Source organism: Sorex fumeus, unplaced genomic scaffold, assembly GCF_029834395.1.
Source record: "Sorex fumeus unplaced genomic scaffold, SorFum_2.1 ptg000044l, whole genome shotgun sequence".
NCBI lineage: Eukaryota > Metazoa > Chordata > Mammalia > Eulipotyphla > Soricidae > Sorex > Sorex fumeus.
In genome coordinates, this window is record NW_026606101.1 from 64,429,026 (window position 1) to 64,441,387 (window position 12,362).

A 12,362-nucleotide genomic window follows, 5' to 3' on the forward strand; every position below is an offset into this window, starting at 1 on the left:
TGCACTCGTATGAAGTGCATGAATTCTGCCAAGTTAGGCACCTTCAGGGCCAGGGAAGTAGGCACTCCAGGTGCCAAAACTGCCCTGCCTGGGCAAGCCAGTGGCAGGGGCCTGGATTTCCACCAGGCTACCTGCCGCCAGTCCCATATTTCTAAGGTTCAATCCCTAGTGCCACATATGGTCCCCAAGCACCATCATGATTCCCTCCCGAGCACAGAGCCCACAGAAACAGCCCAACACACACCCACACTCCCTCCAAGGGGTCTATCCAGCTGTTCAAAGACTTACCAGACACATTTGTTCTTATGAACAATTTTTTTTCAGCACTGTCATAATATAAAACAAATCCTTTAATTTTTCAAGTGTCTTAAAAAACAATTTTATACTTAAGCCAGCATTGAAGATAAGCACAAAATTGATCAGTTTACATTTCTTTACCCACAATAACAAAAGCACCCACTCTGTGCATAGCACTATTCCAGGTGCAACAATAAAAGTGATTCCTAACCTTAGAAATATGATCTGACGTTCTGGAATTGTTATCTCTTTTTCCAGAGAGTAAAAATAAATAAAATCTCATTGTTTACTGCTGACTGTCCCAGACCTACTTCTGCCTCATGGGAAAGCAAATTTACCAAATTTAGAAAATTTCTACTTTCCCTAAAATAAGAAAGCAGGACTCTCTTTCCTTCTTTCCTTCCTTCCTTCCTTCCTTCCTTCCTTCCTTCCTTCCTTCCTTTCTAGAAACAATTTTCTGCGAAAGGGAAGTTCCTATCTCTAAGAAATTATTAAAATTCTTTTGTTCTCTAACTGTTCTTCGTTTTCATCCTCCAAGAAAAGTACTGCATCTTGAAGACAAACCATTCCCAAGACTAGTGTTAAATATTTAAGAAAACTTTAAAGGTGAATCACCTACATTATCTTGATGAAGTCCAAAAGTAAAAAGCGGTTGGCACTAAGATAGCTATTCAAAATATCTGTTTAAACAATTAAAAAAACAAAACAAAAAACCACTTATTTATTTTTTAAGAATGTACCCCTAATCCAAAGTAACTATGTCTTAAAATTTTTTGGCCAAAAAATTTACAAAACCTTTTCAGTTCAATCTAATAAAATTGTTATCTAGAAAATATTCCACATTATTAAGTCCATTTTTCAGAGTTCAGGTTCTAAAGCATTCATTTTAAGGCACGGTGTTCTGGAAGACAGATGTGCTGCCATGGGTTCCTCAGGATAGACAAAGCGCCTGTGCCCAGCCGAGTGGAGTCCCACGGGAACCTTCCTTTGGGTGAGGTGGCACCTAGAGGAGTCAGACATAGGCCCCCAGGGCTGCGTGGAACTCGGTGAGACACTGCACCAGCTGCTGGAACTTGGGCCTCTCCTCTGGATCCAAGGCCCAGCAACAAGCCATCACAGCAAACCTGAAAGGGACAAAAACGGAAAATGACTAGAGACAATAGCATAACCTTTTGCTATTGTTATTAAGCATAACCTTATACATCAGTTTTATGTTAGTTATGCTGGTCTAAATGTGGGTGTGGAGGGAATGATATATATTTCTGGCAGTTTTACAATAAAAAGAAAAACAAAAAATGAATGATCTCCAACTTGTGTGTGGATCTAAATATTCTTGAGTATATCAATATATGGGCTGGAGCGATAGCACAGCAGGTAGGGCATTTGCCTTGCATGTGGCCACCTGGGTTCGATTCCTCTGTCCCTCTCAGAGAGCCTGGCAAGCTACCGAGAGTATTCCGCCCGCATGGCAAAGCCTGGCAAGCTACCCGTGACATATTCGATATGACAAAAACAGTAACAAGTCTCACAATGGAGACGTTACTGGTGCCTCCTCAAGCAAATCGATGAACAATGGGAGGGCAGTGCTACCATCAAATATCAAGATTTCATATAAATACATAAAGCAAGATAAAATAACCTATCATTCTCCTTCCTATATTTCAGATCTGTGACAAAGAACCTGGAAGAACAGGAAGCTTTAGCTTAGCACCAAGAACTCTGGATCTGCAGTAACATTAGTGCCAAGACTGCTACTTTGCCATGGCCAGAAGCGTTCCCAGGATTATGAACCTAGATCACAGCCACTGTGCACTCCAACTCCATTCCAAGGAAAGACCAGCTGTGTGCAGCCGTGTGACAGAGCAGGAGCTAGGAGCATCTTCCTCGCGAGCCCACAGTGCTTCCTTATACGTCAGTCGGCCACAACTGAGAAGCCAAGATGACAACGAAGATTTGTTATAACCGCAGGTGTTCTTAAGGCTGCACAAATAAAAGTCAGGTCCCTCACTCCTCACAAATAGCCAAATGGCAGGCAGCGTCTTCTCACTATGTACATTAGTGTGCCAAGTGCGTTCAAGAGTGAAGGCGTTTCAGTGACTGTGTGGGTCTCTCCGAGATTAACTAAAAGTCCAAAGAGACATTCTCAAACACGGAAGTCTCTGTGAATATGTACACCCGCCCTTCTTTAATATGGTGAATGAAACGCGTGCCTTCCAACTCTGTGAAACTTACAGTTCATCGGGACAGTTGATTGGCTGGGCTATTCGGTAACCGTCTTTCAGATAGGCTGCCATCTCAAAGGGGTCGATGTCCACATAGGGCGTCTGGCCCAGAGTCATGAGCTCCCAAAGGGTCACTCCAAAGGCCCACTGAAAAGAGAAGCAAGATGATGAGGGAACATTCCAAACAGCTCTAAGAGTGCTGCTGCCTCTGATCAGAGAGGAACCAGAAATAGCAGAACAACCAACTTCACACATGCAACACAGAAGCCAGGGCTGGAGAGACAAGGTCAAGGTGCAGGCATGACGCTCACACGTGGCCAGGCCCTGTCCCACCCCCAGGACCAGGGATGGCTCCCAGAGCACTGCCAAAAACAGGCTGTGAGCACTGCTTGGGTGTGACCCCAAAACAACAAAATATTATCTATGAAAAGAAAAGTGCCGTACCCAGTAAGTTTCTCTTGCTGGAGAAAAAAAACAGATGCATTTTTATGGATGTAGTGCTTTTATTATTACTCTGTAATTAAGGCAGTTATATCTGCTGGCAAGAATTGTTAGTAAACAAATACTAGCTGTTGGCTGTAATTCTCCCCTAACTCAAAACTGTTATTTCTAAGATTTCCCTACTTGCTAAATATAACAGATAACCTGCATAATGAGAAACTGAAAAAGGAGGGGCCAGAGAGATGGTATAGTGGGTAGAGCGCTTGCCTTGCATGCCATGGGGTTTGATCCCCGGCAAGCCATAAGATCCCCCAAGCACCACCAGGAGTAATTACTGAGCACAGAGCCAGGAGAAAGCCTGAGCACAGCTGGGTGTGTCCCCCAAGTGAAACAAACAGAAAAATAAATGTCCTAAGTAAAATATGCAAATTATATGAAATATAAGATTTCATGGGTTTCTACTGAGTCAATTAATTTAAACTTAAAGCCTACCACCCAATCTTGATTGAGTGAAAGAACAAATTAACTGAAAATCAGTATGAACTATGGGCAAGGGCAGAAATCAAGAGCAGTGACTACACTGGGCCCCCACTCGGGCAGAATACTGGCTACACCAGGGCTCCTGGCAACTTGTCTACACCGAGCTGCTACCGTGTGGCTGGGAAGTACTCAGCCAAGAATACCCGCTGATCTAGTCCAACGTGTAACTCCTATGTTGTAACAGCAGGAACTGGCAGAGGATTCCTGCAGAACAAGTACAGTGCCTGAGAGTCCCGCCATAAATTCTATCTAAAGTAAGTGAGGGAGGTAAAAATGAGAAAAAGAACCCCTACACATCAAAACCAAGTCTGGGGCTGGAAAGACAGTATGGGGGTAAGGTGCCTCGCATGCAACCAACCCTGACTGATCCCGGGTACCAGGTATGAGCACCCAAGGATCACCAAGGTGATCTCTGAACATCGAGCCAGGAGTAAGACGTGATCACAACCCCAAAGAAAACGAACCCCAAAAACCACATACATAGAAAACAAACAAGAAAAGAAGTCTGCTTACAGATATCTAAGCGCAGCACATTTGTGAACCTTTGCATTCACAAATACTCCTCCCAGGAGCTGACAAACTTGGTACTGCAAGCACCTCAACAACATGCGTAAACCTAAAGACATAAACCCGAGTCTCGTGGAATTGCCCTTAAACCTGCTACTGCAGGGGAGTATCCAATTTCCACGGGGAGGTTTTATTACACAGGTGGAACCAGAGCCCGGAGATGTGAAACTGGTTGCCAAGGTGTTTCTCCCTCTCACCAGGTGAGAGCCATGGTAGGGGGTCATCAATCCTAAACAGATTTTGTAGGAAGATACCACAGTACCGGGGAGCAAGTGAGATGCTGCCCCTTGGGACAAGGGAACAGCCCGTTCACTGACTACAGAGGGACACTCTAACATAGGAGGGGGGCTCAGAGCTGCAGGGGACACAGGGACCGTAACAACTATGCCGACAGACTGGCCTCCATCCTTCAGATTGTAATCTGCACGCTGTTATGGTACCGGCTATGGGTCTCACATTACATATTGCAACACTAACAAACACCCCCCAAGAAACAATGAAGTCAAAGAGTACACTGAACTTTTATTTCCTCTTTTATTTAAGAGCCAACAAAAGTGATTAATTACTTGCTGGCTCACCAACCAGCAAGTGGGGGGGGGTGGGGGGTGGATGTGGGAAGAACCAAAATCCAAACAATAGCAAACACACAAGGATGATTTGTAGAAAACTTGCTCTTAAGGGCTCCTGATAACGGAACCATTTAAACTTTTGACACATGTGTTCTATAATTTCCTTGTCTGACGTTGATGGAAAGGGAACAATGAGGTCAAGCTATTTTTTTCCAGTTTTAGGAAAGTTTACCTCTATTTCCATTTAAGGAACCTGCAGAGGATAACTAGCTCTTCTATTCATCTTCCCCCACGGTATCATTTCACAGCTTCTTAACGTGAGGATATGAAACATTTCCCTGCCACCATCAACATAAACCTATGTGCTCAAGGGACCATGTGGGACGCTGGGGATTGAACCTGGGTCGGCCACATGCAGGGCAAACACCCTCCCTTTTTCAGCCCCAATCACTGAGATTGTGTCACTAGAAACCGGATCATTTCAAACTGTCCATTTTTAGCTTCACTGAGAAAAGTAAAACCAGATTCATTCTTGATGCAGCATTTATCAACAATTCATGCTTTCAGTGCAGAATAGTAGTATCTGGTAAAAACAAAAGTTTATCCATTTGCCTATGGGTTATTTCTAAGCCGGAGCAATAGCATAGCAGGTAGGGCGTTTGCCTTGCAAGCGGCCAAGTTCGATTCCTCTGCCCGGCAAGCTACTGAGAGTATCTTGCACACACAGCAAAGCCTGGCAAGTTACCCGTCATGTATTCGATATGCCAAACACAGTAACAATTGTCACAATGGAGATGTTACTGGGCCCACTCGAGCAAATCTATGAACAACAATGAACAACAACGATTGTCAATCTGTTTTACAGATCTTGATTTGGTATCTTATCTTTAAACAACTCTGTGTACTACAAAGAAATACAGAGTTATTACTTTGTTACTACAAAGAAATACTGAAAATTTTCTGCTCTTGGACTTCTGTTTAAAAGATAATCCTTCATCATGAAGAAAAAAAAAAAGATAATCCTTCGGGACTGTGATCATTGGTGGTAGAGAATGGGCACTGGTGGAGGGATGGGTACTTGATCATTGTATAACTGAAACCCAAGCACGAAAGTTTATAAGTCTACTACAACTGTACCTCATGGTGTTTCACTAATTTAAAAAAAAAAGCAACCAATCTCAATTAAAAGAAAAAATGTATTTATGTCACGGCAGAGTCTGGCAAACTCCCCATGGGGTACCCAATATGCCAAATACCAGTAACAATGATGGGTCTCATTCTCCTGACCCTGAAAGAGCTTGAATATGGCACTTTTTAAAATCTCAGGGCTAGGATGAAGGAGACGTTACTGGGGCCTGCTCGAGGCAATCGACGAACACAGGATGATCGTGATATATATGTATAAATATATATATATATATGCATATATATATTAGCACACAAGGCTTAACCTGTAAGATCAGGTGAGACACAACAACCGTCACACAATTTCCTCTAAGGAAACTTTTTGGGATCATTTTTAGTGCATTAGTCATAACAAGCAGTACAAAATAAATTATTTAGGGCCTGATCTTGGGACAAGCTTGGGTGGTAATGGGAAAATTTGAAATAATAGTGGTGGGACGGTTTAATGGTGGTGGGATTAGTGTCGAAATACTGAATGTAATAAACTATTGTGAACAATTTTATAAAAATAAAAAATATTAAAATAAAAAATTTAAAAAAAAAGAGAATCCTTTGGGCTGGTAAGAGTATGCAAGGATGCAGGTACTTGCCTTACACACAGCTGACCCCAGCTATCCCTGGCATTGCATACTGACCCCAATATGGTCTCTTGAGCACTGCCAGAAGTGATCCCTGAGTACAAAGCCTGGGATAAGCCCTAAGCACTGATAGGTATGACCGACCCCCTGCCCTAACCCGCTTATCTCAACCCCCCATCGCTAAAATACCATAAAAAATAAATCTTTCCCCACTGAATCATCTTTCCACTTCTGTTGCAAAGTATTTTCCCATACATATGAGTCAATTTAAAAGTAACTATTTCACGAGCCTGTCTACTTAATAACAATAACCACTGTCATCATTACTGTAATATGCAATCAAATCTTCAACTCTGTTCTTTTACTTAGTTTTTATACTTATTTTATTTTGTTCTTTTGATATTCTCGTTCCACTGCACTTACATATACATTTTAGAACCAATTTCTAATATGAGAGATTGAAAATCTATCTACAAAGATTTTCACTGTAATTAAGTATAATCATCTTGGGGAAACATCTTAATACTGAGTTTTCAGCACACAGAAAACAGGTAACCTTGCTGTTTATACAGGCTCTTAATTTCTCTCAAGAATATATCCAAACCTGGGTTGGTTGTGTGTAAAGCAAACGCCCTACACACTGTACTATCACTCTGGCCCCACACAGCTAGAAATTTAGGAATGGATTTAAGATTTTTTAAAATTACATTTCTTTTCATCCTTAAAAAAATTTTATTTTTCATTCAAGGGGTTCACTCTTTCTGGTATTGTTCCAATAATGACTTCATATGGTGAATTAGTACCTGTTTCATCACAATTTTTACTATTTTATAATCCGAAATATATTCATCCTTAAAGGTCTAGTGAATATCCGCATACCAAAGTTCACTCTGGAATTTCTTTTTGGGGGCAGACTTTAACTAAAAACTCAATTGTCAATAGGTAACAGAGCTATTGCAATGATTTACTTGAGTGAAATTAGAAAATTCTGGGGTTTTCTGTTTTTAAATATTTTCTTTTTCTGTTTCATACAAAGAGCCAGAATTGTTTGTTCTGTAAGGCAGGGATCTTGGATGATCACTGAGAGGAAGTTCACTCAATCCCCAACCTCACGTAATGACAGAAACAGCGGGGGCACACACAGAGGCCGTTTATTTCCAGATCAGACTGGTGGGAGCAGATGTGGCCAAAGCTAGATCTCACACTGGATTTTCTCAGATGGCTTCAAAAGAGCTGCCGTGGGCCGTCTGGTTTCCTCAGACATAATGAGGCAAAAAACAGCCTTGAGAAATCCTGTCTCCCAAAGCATTTGTGAATTCCACCTGTCTGAACTTAGTGGGAATTCTTAAAAATACGTGAGAATCACTTTTTCTCATTCATGATGCTGTTAATGTGCAACTTCCCTTTTTCCTTGAATCATCAGGGTCACCAGCCACCCGGCAGGCTTCCATGACTATACCTGGTGATGCTCAGAGGGCCACGAGATTAATCCAGGGCCGGACTTCTCCAGCGCCCCAGCCTTGCCTTAATGTTTTAATGTTTAATGTTTATCCTAATGCAAAATTAATATTTACATGATAAACATGTAACTATAATAAAAACAAACACTGTAAATCTGAACATTATTCTAATGTTATGAAGTCTAATAGAGGAAAAATGTCCTAAACTTTCAAAACAGTGGTTATTTCATTATCATGGCTCTCTTGTGATATTCTGGGTAATTCGTTATTTATGCTTAAAGATAATTTGTTAAAAGGGAATGCCCTGCCACAGAGGCAGGGTGGGATGGGGGGGGTGGGGGGTGGGAGGGATATTGGGACCCGTGGTGGTGGAGGATGGGCGCTGCTGGAGGGATAGGTACTTGATCATTGTATAACTGAAACCCAAGCACAAAAATTTGTAAGTCTATAACTGTACCTCATGGTGTTTCACTAATAAAAAAAATTAAAAAATAAAGATAATTTGTTAATAAACTCCTGAAAAATAAACTATTTAGGAGTTTATTCTGAATGTGAGTTTCTCCTGTAGAGGTTGGCTTCCTATGGCCCAGCGCAACCCAAGGTAGGACGATGCATTATGCTAGGTAAATTCATAAATCTACCTCCTTCTAGGTATTATATTTCACAAAGTAAATAATGTAAAGGCGCAGAGAACACAGTACTGTTTGCTCTGCACTCTGAAAACTGTTCAAATACCTTAAAACATCTCCACTATGACCTAAACCACATTAATAAAATTAGCATGGCCATCATTTCCTTTACTTGTTTCCCCCCAAAAAACATTCTGAAAGCACAATGTAATACTCTTTTCAGAAAGCTACCAAGAAACTCTTAACTGCATTCCTGACTGCATTTGATCTCTTATAAGGTAGTTTCTTAACAGAGTTACGTTAGCTACTATAGTGAAGTAATTCAAAGATATAAATCAAGAAACCATTTTCAAATAAAGGAAAAGAAAGTCACACACACAAAATTTATGGTGGTATCCACATCTGATGAAAACAGAATAAAAACAATATCCAGAAATTCTTAAGAATGCCTATGATGACGTTGTATCTTAGAATAATATTAGAGATTTATAACAAGTCAAAATAGCCGTGCATACTTCCTCAGCTCAACAGTTAAAGGCTGATTATCAACACTGCCAGAATCTTTACAGACTCAAGCACTCAATCTTTCCAGTAAAAGAGGAACTGTGAGAAGGGAGACGCAGCACAGGAAGAAAGGTGCTTGCTTGCTCTCCAGGCGGCCCAGCACGGTTCAAATCCCCGCACCAGGACCCACGGCCCCTGAGTGCTCCCACAGGCACAGAGCACAGATCCAGGAACAGTCTCTGAGCAGGGCCAGGTATGGGCTCCTCCACTCAAAATACAAGGAAATTGTAAGACAACCCGAGATGCAAATTATTTTATTTTTAAGAGGTTTTCAAAAAACATATCATGTAAAGCTTCTAACTAAAAAGAAATGTAGAAAAGTGAAGGACATATTAATGGAAAGAGATTTCCCATCCAAGACAGTAATCACTGTCACTGTCCTCCCGTTGTTCACTGATTTGCTCGAGCAGACCCAGTAACATCGTGAGACTTGTTACTGTGTTTGGCATATCAAATACGTCATGGGGAGCTTGCCAGGCTTTGCTGTGCGGGAGAGATAACTCTCGGTAGCTTGCTAGGCTCTCCGAGAGGGGCAGAGGAATTGAACTCAGGTTGGCCATGCTGGCCACATGCAAGGCAAACGCCCTACCCACTGTGCTATCATTCCAGACAGTAATATCATTTGTTATTAACACTAGTGTGTATTTTACACAATAGGGACTCTGGTAGGAGTGGGGTTATTTATTTTGTCTACAACTCTACCTGAAGTTTTTTGCCCCAAAGTACAATAATGTAGGTTTTAAACTTCCCACTCTGTTCATACAGGAAAAATGTATACAAATTTTTAATATAAATGTTAAAGAGCTGGGGTTAGAGTGATAGCACAGTGGGTAAGGTGTTTGTCTTGCATGCAACAAACCCAGGTTCAATTCCCAGCATCCCATATGGTCCCCTGAGCCAGGAGTAACCCCTAAGCATTGCCGGGTGTGACCCAAAAAAAAAAAAAAGTTAAAGAGCAAATATATTACACTTGTGCCTTACTTTAAGAATTCAACAAATGTGGAGTTCATGCCCAATTCAATCAGCCTAATCAATGGCTGAATAAATAGCAATACTCCTACATTAATAAAAAAAATATTCAACAAATATACAATTCCCACAAAATGGAAAGACAGAATTGTTACACCAATACATCAAAGTCATACGAAACAAAAGGGTATTCCTAATTTTTTCAATCTCATTTATCCAGCAAAAGATATCAGAGAATTTTATATGTGTGTATTTAAATACATATATAAATTTATATACAAAAACTTATATGACGCTAACGAAAAGCATGTGTGGTTCTCAAGAACTGCCAGTAGTGATTGCTATGAAAAGCCAGGAGTACTCTCAGGTCCTACCCCAAAATGTAAACAACATAATAAAAGTATAAAGAAGAAAAACATGAATATTTAGAGAGTTAACCACATTAAATGTAAATCAACCAGCATTCTCACTATCAAAGTGTAGTTATAGCACTTGGGTCACAGACATTTTAAGCAAGCTTACACCAGTATATACTAAAAGTAATTATGATTTAAAAGTAACTTAGAGACCCGGGTTGATTCCTGGTGCCAAAGGGTCCCCCAAGCACTGCGACGTACAGATCTAGAGACCCTGCACCTCTGGGGACTCCTAGCACCCCTGCTTCCAAACAGCACCACAACCCGAGCCCCTGCTGGAACCGCTGGCCCAGTGGCCAGAAACTGCTTAAGGACCTCCTAGCCACCACTGGAAGCCTCCCAACCCCCAAAAATAATTCTAAGAGCCACCATAAAGTTTCTGATTTTTATTTTTTTAATTATTTTATAATAAATATACATTTTTAAATTAAAATTTCTTAGTTAACTTTTTAAGTTAATTCAATTTAGTTTTTCAAGTGACAACTGGCAGTGCTCAGGGTTTACACCTGGCTTTGCACAGGGATCAATCCTGGTGGGGATCAGGGGATCATATGCGGTGCCAGGAACAGAACCCTGAATAGAGGTACGCAAGGCAAGCGCCTTACCCAGTTCTCCAGCCCGAATTTCTGACTTTTCAAAATATAGCTGTACTGCACTTGTCCTCCCATTGTTCACTGATTTGCTCGAGCGGGCCCAGTAACACTGTGAGACTTGTTACTGTGTTTGGCATATTGAATACGTCACGGGGAGCTTGCCAGGCTTTGCCGTGCGGACGAGATACTCTTGGAAGCTTGCCAGGCTCTCCGAGAGGGCGGAGGAATCAAATCTGGGCCAACTGGGTCGGCCACGTGCAAGCCAAACGCCTTACCCACTGTGCTATCGCTCCAGCCCATCAAGTGAATAATTGTATCTGTTTTAAATTTTTTGGTTTCACCCAAAAGGAGAGAGAGAACAAAAGGGAATGGCCTGCCACAGAGGCAGGGTGGGATGGGGGGGATGGGGGAGGAGGGATATTATCCATGGTGATGGAAAATGGGCACTGGTGGAGGGATGGGTATTTGATCATTGTATAACCAAAACCCAAGCACAAAAACTTGTAAACCTACAACTGTACCTCATGGTGTTTCACCAATAAAAATTTAAAAAAAAAATTTTGGTTTCTGGGCTGCACCTGGCGGTACTTGGGGCTTACTCCTGGCTCTGTGTTCGGGGATCGCTGCTGGTGGGGATGAAGGGCCATTTGGCATGCCTGGGAATGAACACAGGTCAGCCAGGTGCAAGCAAGTGCCTGACCAACTATATTTTCTCACCTGCCCCTGAACAACTGTTTTTAACAAATATAGTTGTCAATTAAGGCCCTCCCGTTTTTCGTCGATTTGCTCGAGCAGGCCCAGTAACGTCTCCATTGGAGACTTTGTTGTTACTGCGTCTGGCATATCGAATACGTCACGGGGAGCTTGCCAGGCTCTGCCGTGCGGGCGAGATACTCTCGGTAGCTTGCCGGGCTCTCCGAGAGGGGCGGAGGAATCGAACTCGTGTCAGCCATGTTGGCTGCGTGCAAGGCAAACGCCCTACAGTTGTGCTATCACTCGATAGCACAGCAGGTAGGGCGTTCGCCTTACAAGCAGCCAACATGGCCGACCCGAGTTCGATTCCTCCGCCCCTCTTGGAGAGCCCGGCAAGCTACCGAGAGTACTCGATATGCCAGACACAGTAACACCAAAGTCTCCAATGGAGACATTACTGGGCCCGCTCGAGAAAATCGACGATCAACGGGAGAGCCTTTACCTTTTATAGTTGTCAAGTGATGGTATGACTGCATTCTAAAGGAAGCCTACTTAAAAGAGAGTATTTTTTTTTAGTAATATGCTAGAACACTATTTTGCTTTCCCTTTTTTAAATTTTATTCACCATGATTTACAATT

At 42.0% G+C, this 12,362-nt stretch overlaps 1 protein-coding gene across 2 annotated transcripts in view; it reads right to left on the bottom strand.

Annotated features, from left to right (window-relative positions):
• Nucleotides 1-332: 332 nt before the first annotated feature.
• Nucleotides 333-12,362, bottom strand: part of RYK (receptor like tyrosine kinase) — an 83,270-nt gene continuing 71,240 nt past the window's right edge. For both annotated transcript variants that reach the window (XM_056121350.1, XM_056121349.1), the window contains exons 14-15: nt 2,530-2,666; nt 333-1,421 (exon numbers count right to left, since the gene is read on the bottom strand). In XM_056121350.1, coding sequence (XP_055977325.1) covers nt 1,310-1,421; nt 2,530-2,666 — 249 coding nt within the window. In that variant the 3' untranslated portion in view covers nt 333-1,309. The remainder of the gene's footprint in view (nt 1,422-2,529; nt 2,667-12,362) is intronic.